This window comes from Ranitomeya imitator, chromosome 2 (genome assembly GCF_032444005.1).
Source record: "Ranitomeya imitator isolate aRanImi1 chromosome 2, aRanImi1.pri, whole genome shotgun sequence".
NCBI classification, from domain to species: Eukaryota; Metazoa; Chordata; class Amphibia; order Anura; family Dendrobatidae; genus Ranitomeya; species Ranitomeya imitator.
In genome coordinates this window covers 698,692,200-698,707,930 of record NC_091283.1, presented here as the reverse complement: position 1 = coordinate 698,707,930, position 15,731 = coordinate 698,692,200, and the positions used below count along the sequence as shown (strand labels likewise).

At 42.6% G+C, this 15,731-nt stretch overlaps 1 protein-coding gene across 1 annotated transcript in view; it reads right to left on the bottom strand.

Annotated features, from left to right (window-relative positions):
- Positions 1-15,731, bottom strand: part of RET (ret proto-oncogene) — a 158,000-nt gene that overhangs the window by 33,538 nt on the left and 108,731 nt on the right. Inside the window, exons 3-8 of the mRNA XM_069753110.1 lie at positions 13,687-13,968; positions 10,819-11,060; positions 6,683-6,884; positions 5,829-6,028; positions 4,468-4,747; positions 2,386-2,511 (exon numbers count right to left, since the gene is read on the bottom strand). Coding sequence (XP_069609211.1) covers positions 2,386-2,511; positions 4,468-4,747; positions 5,829-6,028; positions 6,683-6,884; positions 10,819-11,060; positions 13,687-13,968 — 1,332 coding nt within the window. The remainder of the gene's footprint in view (positions 1-2,385; positions 2,512-4,467; positions 4,748-5,828; positions 6,029-6,682; positions 6,885-10,818; positions 11,061-13,686; positions 13,969-15,731) is intronic.

Here is a 15,731-nt window from a genome sequence, read left to right as displayed (position 1 = left end):
ACGCAACGTCATCGCAGGTCCTATGCTCCATGCATTCTTAGGAACGGAGGCTGCCGCTTGCAACGCTGAGAGCCAGGGGCTGTCTGAGGGTGAATATATCCATATTTTTTTATTTTTATTCTTTATTTTTTACAATAATATGGATCCCAGGGCCTGAAGGAGAGTCTCCTCTCCTCCAGACCCTGGGAACTATACGCACCGCACACGCCATATAATATGACTGGGCGTATAAGATGACCCCCATCTTATACAGCGGGTATATCCCAAATTCCATATTTTATATGGAAAAGTTGGGGGTCGTCTTATACGCCCAGTCGTCTTGTACAACAAGATATGGTATAATATATATACGTATATATATATATATATATATATATATATATATATATATATATATATATATATATATATATATATATATATATATATATATATATATATATATATATATATATATATATATATATATACACATACACACACACACACACACATATATACAAACACACACACAGTACACACCGAAAGTTTGGGCACACCTCATTTGAAGATTTTTCTGTATTTTCAAGACTATGAAAATTGTGCATTCACACTGAAGGCATCAAAACTATGAATTAGCACATGTGGAATTATATACTGGTCTTATATTCTAGGTTCTTCAAAGTAGCCACCGTTTGCTTTGATGACTGCTTTGCACACTCTTGGCATTCTCTTGATGAGCTTCAAGAGGTAGTCACCGGGAATGGTTTTCACTTCACAGGTGTGCCCTGTCAGGTTTAATAAGTGGGATTTCTTGCCTTATAAATGGGGTTGGGACCATCAGTTGTGTTGTGCAGAAGTCTGGTGGATACACAGCTGATAGTCCTACTGAATAGACTGTTAGAATTTGTATTATGGCAAGACAAAAGCAGCTAAGAAAAACAAGTGGCCATCATTACTTTAAGAAATGAAGGTCAGTCAGTCCGAAAAATTTGGAAAACTTTGAAAGTGTCCCCAAGTGCAGTGGCAAAAACCATCAAGTGCTTCAAAGAAACTGGCTCACATGAGGACGGCCACAGGAAAGGAAGACCAAGAGTCACCTCTGCTTCTGAGGTTAATTTTATCCGAGTCACCAGGCTCAGAAATCGCAGGTTAACAGCAGCTCAGATTAGAGACCAGGTGAATGCCACACAGAGTTCTAGCAGCAGACACATCTCTACAACAACTGTTAAGAGACTTTTTGCAGCAGGCCTTCATGGAAACCACTACTAAGGACAGGAAACAAGCAGAAGAGACTTGTTTGGGCTAAAGAACGGAATGGACATTAGACCAGTGGAAATCTGTGCTTTGGTCTGAGGATTCCAAATTTGAGATCTTTGGTTCCAACCACCGTGGCTTTGTGCGACGCAGAAAAGGTGGACGGATGGACTCTACATGCCTGGTTCCCACAGTGAAGCATGGAGGAGGTGGTGTGATGGTGTGTGGGTGCTTTGCTGGTGACACTGTTGGGGATTTATTCAAAATTGAAGGCATATTGAACCACCATGGCTACCAAAGCATCTTGCAGCAGCATGCCATTCCATCCGGTTTGCATTTAGTTGGACCATCATTTATTTTTCAACAGAACAATGACCCCAAACACACCTCCAGGCTGTGTAAGGGCTATTTGACCAAGAAGGAGAGTGATGGGGTGCTACGCCAGATGACCAGGCCTCCAGTCACCAGACCTGAACCCAATCGAGATGGTTTGGGGTGAGCTGGACCGCAGAATGAAGGCAAAAGGGCTAACAAGTGCTAAGCATCTCTGGGAACTCCTTCAAGATTGTTGGAAGACCATTCCCGGTGACTACCTCTTGAAGCTCATCGAGAGAATGCCAAGAGTGTGCAAAGCAGTCATCAAAGCAAAAGGTGGCTACTTTGAAGAGCCTAGAATACAAAACATAACAAAAGTGTGAAACAACTGAAATTAATTATATAATTCCACATGTGCTAATTCATAGTTTTGATGCTTTCAGTGTGAATGTACAATTTTCATAGTCATGAAAATACAGAAAAATCTTTAAATGAGAAGGTGCGTCTAAATTTTTCATCTGTAGTGTATGTATGTATGTATGTATGTATGTATGTATGTATGTGTGTGTGTGTGTATATGTTTGTATGTGTGTATGTATGTATGTATTACTTGCTTACCTATATTTCATCAGCACTTTACAGACCTCATCATCGCTGTCCCCACATTTGGGCTCACAATCTAAATTTCCTATTCCGGTCTTTGGAGTGCATGAAGAAACCGAAACATACCCACACAAGCACTAAGATGTTGTCCATGGTGAGATTTGAACCAAGGACCCCAGTGCTATCCACTGAGCAACCATACTGCAGACCATATAAGATTTGTTATCTTACCTCCACCAAATCCCTGTCTCCATTGGCATCTTCCAGTAAAGGACCCAAATCCACTGCACTCTTCACAATCCCGTCTGTTTTTGTTTTCTGAACATGACAGTGGACAATTTTCTTCATCCTTTATAGCTGAAAGAAAACAAGGATAGACGAAAATAATGACAAAATATGTAGTGTTGGCTTCCACTTGAAATGTGTCAGCTTGCTGTGTTTTATGTGGCTTTTTCAGTAAAGAATATTCTTAGTTATTATTATTAGTATGGAAAACTGTTACGCCGGCCACATGCACACCTTCTAAATACCGCCCCACTCATTGCGTGTTTTACTCTGCTCCGCCCAGTAGCTGACCATCGCTTGGAGCGGCCTTGTGCTTCATTTCCAGTTCTGCTGTTTGTGAGCCATATGGGGGCAAGACGAACTTTGCAGGAATTTGCATCTATTCTGTCCTGCAGAGATCTGCCTCCATGGCCTATCACCAGCCAGTAGGTGATATATCAAGCAACTCCACCCTTCATTCCACGACTGAACTTAGGTTCCAAGTAGCTCAGTCTCTAAATTCCTGTGTTGGCGTATTCCTGTTATGTCTCACCGTTATTGACCCAACTTGACATTTTGTTTATCCTGATCTCTCCGCTCCTGCCCTTTGCTACGAATTCTGAACCTGTGTTGCTTGCCCCAACCTCGGACTGCCTGGCTATGCTTTTGTCTCCTCTGACCCTGCGGACAGCTGCTGTAGATTAGTGCCTGGTGTCTACCGGCAGTCCAGCCTATCCTCGCCATTAGAAGCTCTAGTGAATACCTGACACTTCATTGCACCCCTCCAGAGTAAAGGTACCTTCACACTAAACAACTTCACAACGATAACGATAGCGATCCGTGACGTTGCAGCGTCCTGGATAGCGATATTGTTGTTTTTGACACGCAGCAGCGATCAGGATCCTGCTGTGATGTCGTTGGTCGGAACTAGAAGGCCAGAACTTTCTTTCGTCGCTGGACTCCCTGCAGACATCGCTGAATCGGCGTGTGTGACACCGATTCAGCGATGTCTTCACTGGTAACTAGGGTAAACATCGGGTTACTAAGCGCAGGGCCGCGCTTAGTAACCCGATGTTTACCCTGGTTACCAGCGTAAAAGTAAAAAAAACAAACACTACATACTTACCTTCTGCTGTCTGTCCCCGGCGCTCTGCTTCTCTGCACTCCTCCTGCATCCTGTGTCAGCGCCGGTCAGCCGGAAAGCAGAGCGGTGACGTCACCGCTCTGCTTTCCGGCCGCTGTGCTCACAGTCAGTGCGGGAAGCAGAGCGCCGGGGACAGACAGCGGTAGGCAAGTATGTAGTGTTTGTTTTTTTTACTTTTACGATGGTAACCAGGGTAAACATCGGGTTACTAAGCTTAGTAACCCGATGTTTACCCTGGTTACCGGCATCGTTGGTCGCTGGAGAGCGGTCTGTGTGACAGCTCTCCAGCGACCAAACAGCGACGCTGCAGCGATCGACATCGTTGTCAGTATCGCTGCAGCGTCGTTTAGTGTGAAGGTACCTTAAGCGATTTATTTAAGACAAGTCTGTTGAGACTAGTTTCAGCAAATTGGTGAGCTGAACCTTCTTTTTTGGCATATTTGGGATTTGTTACACTTTATGCTGGAGAAGTCGATTTCTTTAATAACCAGGGCTTTCTAAAGCAGTAGCAATATTGCTTCTTAACATGGATGTGTATGGCTTTTCATGACAAGTCATTTTATATTTTTGTGATGTAAAAGTCATTTAATAGAATCTATAGAAAAGAAGGTTGGAATAACCGAGCACACGTATTGCTAACATTTTCAATATGCAAAGGGTAAAACTGAAATGCCATTTGCCTGTCAAGCAGTTTTATGAACAGGGCAATTCCAATGAGCAATGTCCTTCATATATTTGTTGTCCATTTAAATGGCCGATATCCTTATTAACTCTTTTCTCACTTATCTTGATTCAAGTGCTCAACGCAATTTTGGGCAGCAGTGCATGTACAAAAATGTAAGCACTATTACTTTTAGAATACATTATTGTTCAGTACATTACATTTAATGAATAACGGCACTTACAAGTTCCTTCAATGATGACAGTTACTTGTGTCTTGGAGGTCTCGTTGCCTTGTGTCTTGGAAGGCTCCTTGATTGGTGCATTGGAGGCTAAAAGCGTATAAATGATCACCTGGCCATCATGGCTGGCCAAAGAACTAGAATCATTAACAAAGAGGGTGGCAAACATTTCCCCTGGTTCCTTTACAATGTCAATGGCATGGGTGGTATTTGGAGCCAGAAGCGTGTAAATCACATTGACGCCTTTAAACAGTGAGCAGTTTTCAATGCATACTCTTCCGATCTGGATCACAAAAAAAGACATTTAGGATAAAACAACGTCAGAACATGTCAAGCTGTGATAGATGTGAGAAATTCCTGTATAAGTGCTCAAGTGGAACAGAGACAGGAAAAATTACCTGAGTATTGTACAAATGATGGGCATGTTTTAAAGGAGTTTTCTACCTTTGGGGACACTATTGTTTTTTTTTCTTAGAAGCGAACCAGTTAATTCAAGATGCCCAAGTCACTGGCACAATGAATCAGACCCTGTCTGTATGACTGCAGCCAGGTATGTTTTTATCTGAAATACTTCATTGTTTGAAGAGACTGCTGCGGACCATAGGGATAGACAAGAATAGAACAGCGCTGCCCCCGGGCCGGCTGTTCTACACACCTCTAGATGATTGTCAGGTTTCTCCTGATATACACACATGGGCAGCAAAAGTCAAATGGAAGTTTCCATTTAATTCATGTAAACCAGGCTAAAAATCATTTTTGCAATTGGGTTTCATTACAAATGTTGCATCATGTGGCCTTCACAGGTTCTTCGTTTCTCTGCACACTCAGATTGGATATGGCCTGTGGTCACAGCTCAGCCATGAGGAGCTCACAAAACCACAGACAAGGAGTTAGAAATTGTATGTCAGACAATCATAGCGGCATGACTGATGGATTCTCAGTTAACTCATTCTGCAGCCACCCATACAGTGCAATACAGCAGCTGTAGAAGACAAGAGCTGCAATATTTTTAATTAAATCCAACCCAAATTTATTTAGCCAAAGTTACATGCATTTAAGTTGAAAAAAAATCCCCAAAAGGTGAACAATCCCTTTAAATTGTTATCCATCTAAAAGGGATATTTTTTAGAAATATGATCAGTAGAATTATTAATTTGCATGAAAACAGTGGCAGGAATGGCAGCACTTCTGTTAGCACAGAGCGAATACACGTTTTGAGAGTCCGGTAACATCTGCGTTATGGACACTCTACCTAATAGCTATACCCAGTTATGGCTCTGGCTATAGAGGGTCATTTGCCGGTCCACATTAAACAGGCTGCTCAGTAATTAATTCATAAACAGAAAATGGGAAAATAATATTACCTGGGCATAGCGGTTGGCATTACAGTTGACCGTGAACTGGTACGTTATATTAGAGAATCGAATTGTAACAGGCTTGATTGTGACATTGAAGTACAGCCTGAGCTCTCCACCCGGACGAGGGTATTCAACGTCTTTCACCAAAACCACCACTTGATATGATGCATTTCTGTTTATGGAAATACTCTGGTTCAGCAGGAGCTCTGCCACAGAAGAAACAAGAACATTATATTGTGCCAGTAATGCCATGTATTGGGAACTATGCAAAGCTTCAAGGACAACAATCCTAAACCTGGAATGCAATGATGGGAGCACACAATGGGTCAAGAAGAAAGTGGCTATTAGCAAATGTATGACATGGCTTCAAATATTCTAAAATGGCTAAAAACCAGAGTAGGACCATCCAGAGCAGCAATTTTACCCACAGTTCTCTTCCATATGGACAGTGTGCATGCATATATTCATATCCCCATATGCTGCACATCTATTGACAGGATGTTATAAAAAGAGACAATGACTATTTCCAGTATATTAAGAAATTAAAAAACCTGTATTGACTCTAGTTTAGACTACATCCCAGAGTGCCTAGATATGGCGACTGAGCAGACTTCTCAATCAGTATTAAAAAGCTCTCATTAGGAAGCTACAATAGTGGCCATATTGTTTTGCACTGCATTACACAAGCTCCCCATTGAAGTCATTTGTATGGAAGATAACTCTGATCTCTCTGTACACTGCTCATCCTTAGAATCAGCTATGTGACTTTGAAGTTCAACACATCGTCAATAGAGAGCCAGCACCTAAGATCTTAATTTGGGGACTGAACAGTTTGACATAGTATACATTTTTTTTCTTACTAAATTCATGGACTGTTCCTCGAACCGTGCTGCCATTTCTCCTGAATTGTATCTCTTTGAGGCTGTGCTTGATTTGGAATTTCTCTAGTACAAATGTTTCATTGTTGATGATGGTTTCTGTGTATCTGTTGTGACTATTGTCTATTGGATAGACAGGTGTTGTGTCAAGATCATTGACCAACAGCGACCCAAGAATGGTACCCTGTGCAAGAAGTAAACATTAAATTAAACTTTTTACTCTGTCATTGATGTAGGCCATTTCCAGCATGCAACATGTTTGTATTTCATATGTCTAGATCAGAAAATTCAACATCACCTAGACATCAGTGAACTTCAATGAGTCAATTGACAAAAATAAAGTAAGGGTGTTCACCCACGGTTACATTACTATATTTTTAAGCTCTTCAATTGGATTAATAAAAGGCAGAATGAATATAAAACATGGATACAGGCTTTCCGATTATCTGCCCAAGACAAATGATATGATCTGGGAAACCATAAATATATAGAGCACCTGTTTAACCCAACAATATTGCACCATCTCAAACACTAAAGTAGACAAACTAACAGGTCCCGATGGTATACACCCATCCCCCCCCAAGTGCTGCTGGAATTAAGTACAGTAATAGGCAGATTTCTAATGTTTAAATGTTCCATAATTACAGTGTCTACACAAAGGACTACCAAATAAATGTGGTGCCAATATTGAAAGAGGTAAAAAATTATCTCTAGAAATTCTAGGCCAGTAAATTTAACCTCTACTGTATACAAAATCTTTGAGGGTTTCGTAAGAGACACTATCCTAGTAAACAACCCCTTCATCTAATATCATGAGTCTATGAGGAATCTGTCCTTTCAAACTAATCTGATCAGCTTTTATGGAGGAGGCAAGTTCCAGGCTAGAAGAGAGTTAGGGTACCGTCACACAGTGGCATTTTGATCGCTACGACGGCACGATTTGTGACGTTCCAGCGATATATCCGTGACGTTCCAGCGATATATCCGTGACATTCCAGCGATCTCGTTGTGTCTGACACGCTCCTGCGATCAGGGACCCCGCTGAGAATCGTACGTCGTAGCAGATCGTTTGAAACTTTCTTTCGTCGTCTAGTGTCCCGCTGTGGCGGCATGATCGCATGGTGTAATAAAGGTGTGCACGATATTGTATACGATGTGCGCATAGTAACCAACGGCTTCTACATCGCACATACGTCATGAAATTATCGCTCCAGCGTCGTACATTGCAAAGTGTGACAGCAGTCTACGACGCTGGAGCGATATTGTTACGATGCTGGAGCGTCACGGATCGTGCAGTCGTAGCGATCAAAATGCCACTGTGTGACGGTACCCTAAGGCTGCCGTCACACTATCAGTATTTGGTCAGTATTTTACATCAGTATTTGCAAGCCAAAACCAGGAGTGGGTGATAAATACAGAAGTGGTGCATATGTTTCTATTATACTTTTCCTCTAATTGTTCCACTCCTGGTTTTGGCTACAAATACTGATGTAAAATACTGGCCAAATACTGCTAGTGTGATGGCAGCCTAAGGCTGTGGATGTCCTCTGTCTGGATTTTTCAAAACGTGTGGCACACAAAATAGGAACAGTGGGACTAAGAAAATATGTGCATTTAGGTTAACAACTGGCTCAATGATAGAAAGTAAGGGTGGTAGTTAATGGAAAACACAGATAACTGGGGTACCACAGGGGTCTGTATTGAGCGTTCATCCATGAATATATTTATTAAAGACATTTTAAAGGACACAGTACTGTATTTTTCGGACTATAAGACACACTTTTTTCTCCCAAAATGTGGAGGAAAATGGGGGGTCTGGATGTTCGGGCTCTGGCTGAGGTGGGGGAGTGGTTTCGGCAGACCAAAGGGTCACAGGAGGCTGGAGCCAGCGGCTCTGGCTAACTCCTGTGCCTGCTGGTAAAGAGAAATGAATATGCACTGCATTCCACGCCCATGGGAGTGGAGGGCAATGAATATTCATTTCTTTCTGGCATCCTGTTATGACTGGTCCAATCAGAAAAGATTAAAAAAAATAAAAAACACATTACACTTACCTTCCTCCACTCCCTCGCAGTGTCCTGCTTCAGTGCGAGCAGCTGCTGGAATACTCACCGGGACCGTTCATTGCAGAGAGCGGTGAGTATCCATTCCTCTTCAGTAGTGTGCAGTGTCAGCTGGAGCCTTCCTGCTGCTGCTGGCGGTCACGTGTGCCAATACTTAAGAGAAATTAATATTCAGAATATTCATTTGTCTTAAGTATCGGCACACGTTATCGCCGCAGCAGCAGGAAGTCAGTGGCTGACACTGCGCGCTACTGAAGAGGAATGGATACTCGCCGCTCTCTGCGATGAACGGTCTCAGTGAGTATTCCGGCAGCTATGCTCTGCTTGTGAGCAGCGCATGACGTCCCTGCCATGCGCTGCTTACTAGCATTAAGCAGCTGCTGGCACCGAAGCAGGATGCTGCGACTGCGAGGGAGCAGAGGAATGTAAGTTTAATGGTTTGTTTCTTTTTTTTAATCTTTTCTGATGGGGTCATGCATACCAGGAATGGGATGGGACCAATCACACCAGAATAAGGATGGAACCAATCATACCAGGACCGGGATGGAGCCAATTATAAAAGAAAAAGGGATGGTACCAATCATACCGCGAACGGGATGGAGCCATTTATACCAGAGAAAGGATGGGACCAATCAAACCAGGATAAGGATGGGGCCAATCATATCATGATAAGGATGGGCTAGTCATACCAAGACTGGGATGGGGCCAATCATACCAGGATAAGGATGGGGCCAATCATAACAGGACTGGGATGGGATCATGCATACCAGGATAGGTATGAGAAGCCATGTGTATCAAAATGGGGATGAGGGGCCATGTGTATCAGAATTGACCATTTTTTTTGCTTCAATTTGTTTTTTTCCCCAAGTTCCTCCTCTAAAAACCTAGGTGCATCTTATGGTCTGTTGCGTTTTATAGTCTGAAAAATAAGGTACAATTTCAAAATTTGCATATGATAAACTCTGCAAGGGAATCAATATAGAGGAGGATAATTTAAATATTACTTTGAAGAACCTAGAATATGACATTTTCAGTTGTTTCACACTTTTTGTCAAGTATATAATTCCACATGTGTTAATTCATAATTTTGATGCCTTCAGTGTAAATATACAATTTTCATAGTCATGAAAATACAGAAAAATCTTGAAATGAGAAGGTGTGTCCAAACTTTTGGTCTGTACTGTATACATCTATTCTATTCTAACCTGTCACGCTGTGGTTTTACTCTGGTTGGTAGATGAATTGCCAGCTTTTCAAAGGACATTGGAGCGTAAAAATTGGACAGCACTTGCATGGTCCATGTGGCATCTGAGTTTTTCTCACAGTCATAGGCTTGCATTGGCGAGTTTCGGGCGATATATGCATACAATTGCAGCATGCTGAGATTTTATACATATGTCGAATATGCCCGAGATAAAAAAAAAACGCTGATATGAGCTGTCCCATAGATTAATACTGGGCCGAGGGCTATGTGATGCATTCTCGCATAGCACTCGGCCGTATTCTATGGTAGTGTGACTCTGGCATAAATTTGTCATACAGCTCCAGAGGTATGGGGCTTTTAACTTGTTGCACATAGGGTTATAATGCAAATCAGCCTAAAGAAACATCCCCTTGGTAAAAATCATAGAAATTAGCACCAAATAGAAAGGCCCTTAAGGTGAATTAAAAAAAAATATAAAAATTAAAAAAAAAAAAAGCAAAAAAACCCCCTGATTACTCAAGCAATAGCGCGAGTGAAATATGAGCAAACACTGACATCTTTTGTCCTGGTGACAAGCACTCTAAAACATAGTGAAAGATTTAGTTGTAGATTTTAACTGTGAAATCCACAATACAAATTGCAAACAAGCTACATCAGTTTTATATATTTGTAGTATGCAAAATAAACTAAAAACAAAACAAAAAGAAATCAATTTCAATAAAGAATTAATGCCCCTTCCCTGCTAGCCTTGCACTAGACATAACAGTAGTATTTTGTCTCAGGAGCCCCTGAATCATGTACTGCCACAGCGGGGCTGGAGTTCTTCTTTAAAAGATTTTACAATCACGTACTTTCTTTCTTTCATATTCTACTGTAACATTTGCAGTATTAGTTCCATCTGGCAGGAAAGGAGGGCTGTCATCTTCATCATCTACCGTGATCCGGAATGACTCCATGACCTCCACCGCTGTGGTGCTGTTTCTTACAATGCATTCAACTACGAGATCATACTGCTCCCTCTCTTCTCTGTCCAAGGGATTTAGCAGGACAACTTCCGATGTGACAGGATTGTACTGGAAAGGGAGGTGTTGGTCTGTATAGGAAAGGAAAAGTAATTATACATTGGGTGTATTCCATTACATGTCTGGATTCAGATCTATAAACGGTCATTTTTAAGAGGCTGTAAGAGCAATCATGGAAAAGGACCTTCCACATTCCAACAATCAACAAGTCTAAACATTACCTGCTCCTCAGTCCAAGAGCCACAATAACCCTGTGTATCAGGAGCACAGTCCCTTCCTTGCCTTCTTCTTGGAGATTAGCCTTGAATGAACATGGTACCCAGCTAATTTTGACACAAAACGCAGCTTTTTAAAATGGAAAAACCTATGGCCTGGTCAAAGATGGACTATGCTTGATCTGCTTGGGCACCAGAATATTCAGGGGGCTAAGGTATTTAAAAAGGAGACTGAGAAAACAATTAGAGTCTAGATTAGTACACTTTATTATCACAAGTCAGTTCAGCTACAACTTTCTTAGTCTGCATTACAAATTTGCCAGTATTTTGTTGCTTCATCTAGCTGACTGTTCTCCAAAATCTGACTGTCAGAGCTTCACCAGCTCTCTCTGGTCTCTCCCTAGCTGCTCTTAGTGATAGAGATAGGGATTCAAAGGAGCCTAACTGTTCTATCACCGCAGTCCATTGAGCTGTATGTAAGAGGAGAGCAAAGTCCTATCTTACCTAGTCCTATCTATACCTAGTCCTTTCTTCCCTTGGCATCAAAGACCTTGCCCTGTCCTGGATTGCCTCATACCTTTCCGACCGCACATTTAGCGTTTCCCACTTCCACACCACCTCCTCATCCCGCCCTCTCTCTGTTGAAGTCCCTCAAGGCTCTGTCCTAGGCCCCCTACTTTTTTTCTATCTATTCTCTTGGCCTAGGACAACTCAAAGTCCCACGGCTTCCAGTACCACCTGTATGCGGACGACACTCAGATCTACCTCTCTGGCCCAGATGCCACCTCTCTGCTGTCCAGAATCCCGAAGTGTGTCAGCCATATCCTCCTTCTCCTCTCGCTTCCTAAAACTCAATGTAGACAAAACCGAACTCATCATCTTTCCCCCATCTCACGTAGCCCCCCTACCTGACCTATCTATTATGGTAAACGGCATCACATCACGCTCTCTCCCGCACCTGAAATCTGCTGCCTAGGGGTAACTCTCGACTCTGTCTTGCTCTTCTCCACACTTATTCGTTCCTGACACAACCGCCTCCAAGATTTCTCCCGAATATCCCCATCCTCTGGAATTCCATGCCTCAACACGTCCAACTATCCACCACCCTCGGCTCCTTCAGACGCAACCTGAAAACCCATCTCTTCAAGAAAGCCTACAATAACCATTCTGCCGCCTCGCCATCGCCAGAGCCGCAGCCTCGCCATCGCCAGAGCCGCCGCCTCGCCCCTACCTTCTGCCTCTTCCCCACTATCCCATAGAATGTAAATCCACAAGGACAGGGTCCTCTCCCCTCTGTACCAGTCTGTCACTGTAAACCTGTTTACTGTAAACGATATCTATAACCCTGTATGTAACACCTTTCTCATGTACAGCACCGTGGAATTAATGGTGCTATATAAATAATAATAATAATAATGAAGCGGCGTCGACACCTATTAACCTGGAAGTGAAGTGTCTACTGCAGTGCAGGCCAGGACAATTGTGTCGCTACAATCGTACCAGGAGGACTGAGGCGCAGAGAAAAGTAAAAAGATGGATGGATCGCACTGTATGTCAGAAGTATATAAGGTGTGTATGGCATATGCAGGGGAGTTTGGGGGCTTAGACACAGATTGCTTTAATGCAGCTGTTAAGCTTTAGTTGTATTGGGAAAACCTGATAACAGGTTCCTTTTAAACAAAAAGGAGGAAGGAGAATTAAAATGATTAATGTGGGCACGAAAGAAAAATCTTATACTACTGTAAGATCAGGATGTTACCTGCATTTCAGAGTCTGAAAATTAATGAAGGTTAAGGGTATGTGCACACTTTGCGGATTCTCTGCGGATCCACAGCGTTTGAGGTGCAGAAACGCTGCAGATCCGCAATTGATTTACAGTACAATGCACAACGCTGCGGTTTAAAAGAAGTAGCATGTCACTTTTTTGTGAATCTGCAGCGTTTTTGTACCCATTCCATTATAGAAAACCGCAGGGGTATAAACCGCAGCAAATCCGAAAGAAAACCGCAGCAAAAAGGCACGAAAAACGCTGCGGAACCGCACAAAAAACGCTGCGGAACCGCAGGTGCGTTTTCTGCCAGGAGAGGCAGAATCCGCACCAGAAATTCCTAAGCCTAATCCGCAACGTGTGCACATAGCCTTAAAGATCGCAGACTTATTTTACATAAAAGGTGTCAATATCCAGATCCCTGATTTCAATCTGAAGTGAATGATCTGGTTCTCAGATGGATGAGGTTTTAGGTTTTTTAGTTTTCACATTAGATCTCCTTTGTATTAATTAATAAGGGAGTTATCAACTATCAAAAGGTATTTATATTTTTTGTGTCAGTGACTGATTAACAAGCAAACAGTGACCCATCTCCTCTCCTGGCACCGATCAGTAATACCGTATAGGATATTGGCTCTGTCCTAAAACAGAATTATGTTCTTCTGTAAATGCATAAGTCTTCACACTGGTCAGGAATGGAGGCATGGTCATTACCCAATATTAAGGTGTAGCCGACACTGATATTTGGACACTGATGAGCTGGGACATATGGATAGAACTGGAAGAATCTGCCCGGTGGTCGGTTCTCTTTGATGTGAAAAGAAAGTTGAGGGTCCCCGAAGCACAAGTCCTTGGGTTGTAGCGCGGAGCAGTTGGGGATTCTGTAGTCTTTAAGTGACAGGCTAATGTCAGCAGATGTCAGCGGCTTGTCACAGACTTGATCTTCAGCAGTAGACACCATTACTTTGAATCGTAATATGTATATTGATAGGCTTCCTATAAAAATAAATGAGGACAGCAATGAAAGTGAATAATCCCATCCCATCTATCAAACTGTTTCAACAAAGCACAAGCTTAAAAATGTATAAAGTTACCATTAAAATTACCCGTCTTGCTGGTTTAATGAATTCTCCAATGCTGAAGGGGTTATCAAACACCTTTAACTTGAGAGGAGCCACTGGCATGGTGGCAGATATTGGAGACATTCTAATTTATAGGACATGTACCCAATATGTGACAGCCAGGCATGATGGGGCAGTGAGGCACTGGATGAAGGTCTTTAAAGGGTCTTTTGTTTTTTGATGAAAATCCACTGACTTATTATCAAAGGACATAGCTGAAAAAAAGTATATGGTGATGACTAGAAAAGTCCTAAGGTTGCAGGTCAATTAGCTCAATTTAGCAAGTGCAGAGAATTTACAGCGTCACACCAAGGTCACCAAGGCCAAGGTCACACACAGACATGGAAAATAATCCAGCAAGGAGCAGGCAAAAAACATTAATTCCCTCAACAGCCAATGATGTATGTCATATGGTGGCTAATGAAGTATGGTGAGGGCTCAGAGGCAGAATTATACAACGGAGACCACCTGTAATTGGAGCTAGCTCAGATGGCAGCAATTTTTTTCCATGAATATTGGAAGAAATGGTCCAAATTGCTGTTTTTTTTTTCCAGTCACCTTGCCTCCCTATATAAAAAAATAGCAATCAAAAACTACTGGTGCCCATACATGTGCTGATAACGACTACAGCTTATCCAGCAAAAAGCAGCAATCCTCTAACAGCGCCACTGATGGGGAAATAAAGACGCTATGGCAACATACACCATTCATTTTCCAAGTTTAAAAGTATTGAAACTAAATAAATGATCATCGCTGTACTCTTATTGACTCGCAGACCAGCACTTTATTAAAAAATAATAATTCAGGGATTTTTCCCCCTCAATTCCACTCCAGAAAGTTTTCTTTAAGCACATGATATGAAAACAACGGCCATGTGAATGGAATGGAGTAATCATTAGGAATTTAACCCATCCAAAGTAAACAGCATGGCGGCACACATCCACATAACAGATATTAGGTAACACTAATATACAAGTTATATTAAGGGGTTATTAAAAAAAAAAGTAAGTTCTCCCCTAGCCACAAACGTTTTCTGGATCAAGGGACTCTGGAGCACAGGAAACATCCTCTCCAAGATGAATGGGCGCTCTGGACATAGTCTGCATGCACCGTCTATGGGACTGCAGTGAAAGGCGAACACATTGCATAGCTCCCTATGATGGAGAAGAATCAGCCAGGCCTGGATAGCTCCCTATGATGGAGAAGAATCAGCCAGGCCTGGATAGCTCCCTATGATGGAGAAGAATCAGCCAGGCCTGGATAGCTCCCTATGATGGAGAAGAATCAGCCAGGCCTGGACAGCTCCCTATGATGGAGAAGAATCAGCCAGGCCTGGACAGCTCCCTATGATGGAGAAGAATCAGCCAGGCCTGGATAGCTCCCTATGATGGAGAAGAATCAGCCAGGCCTGGATAGCTCCCTATGATGGAGAAGAATCAGCCAGGCCTGGACAGCTCCCTATGATGGAGAAGAATCAGCCAGGCCTGGACAGCTCCCTATGATGGAGAAGAATCAGCCAGGCCTGGACAGCTCCCTATGATGGAGAAGAATCAGCCAGGCCTGGACAGCTCCCTATGATGGAGAAGAATCAGCCAGGCCTGGATAGCTCCCTATGATGGAGAAGAATCAGCCAGGCCT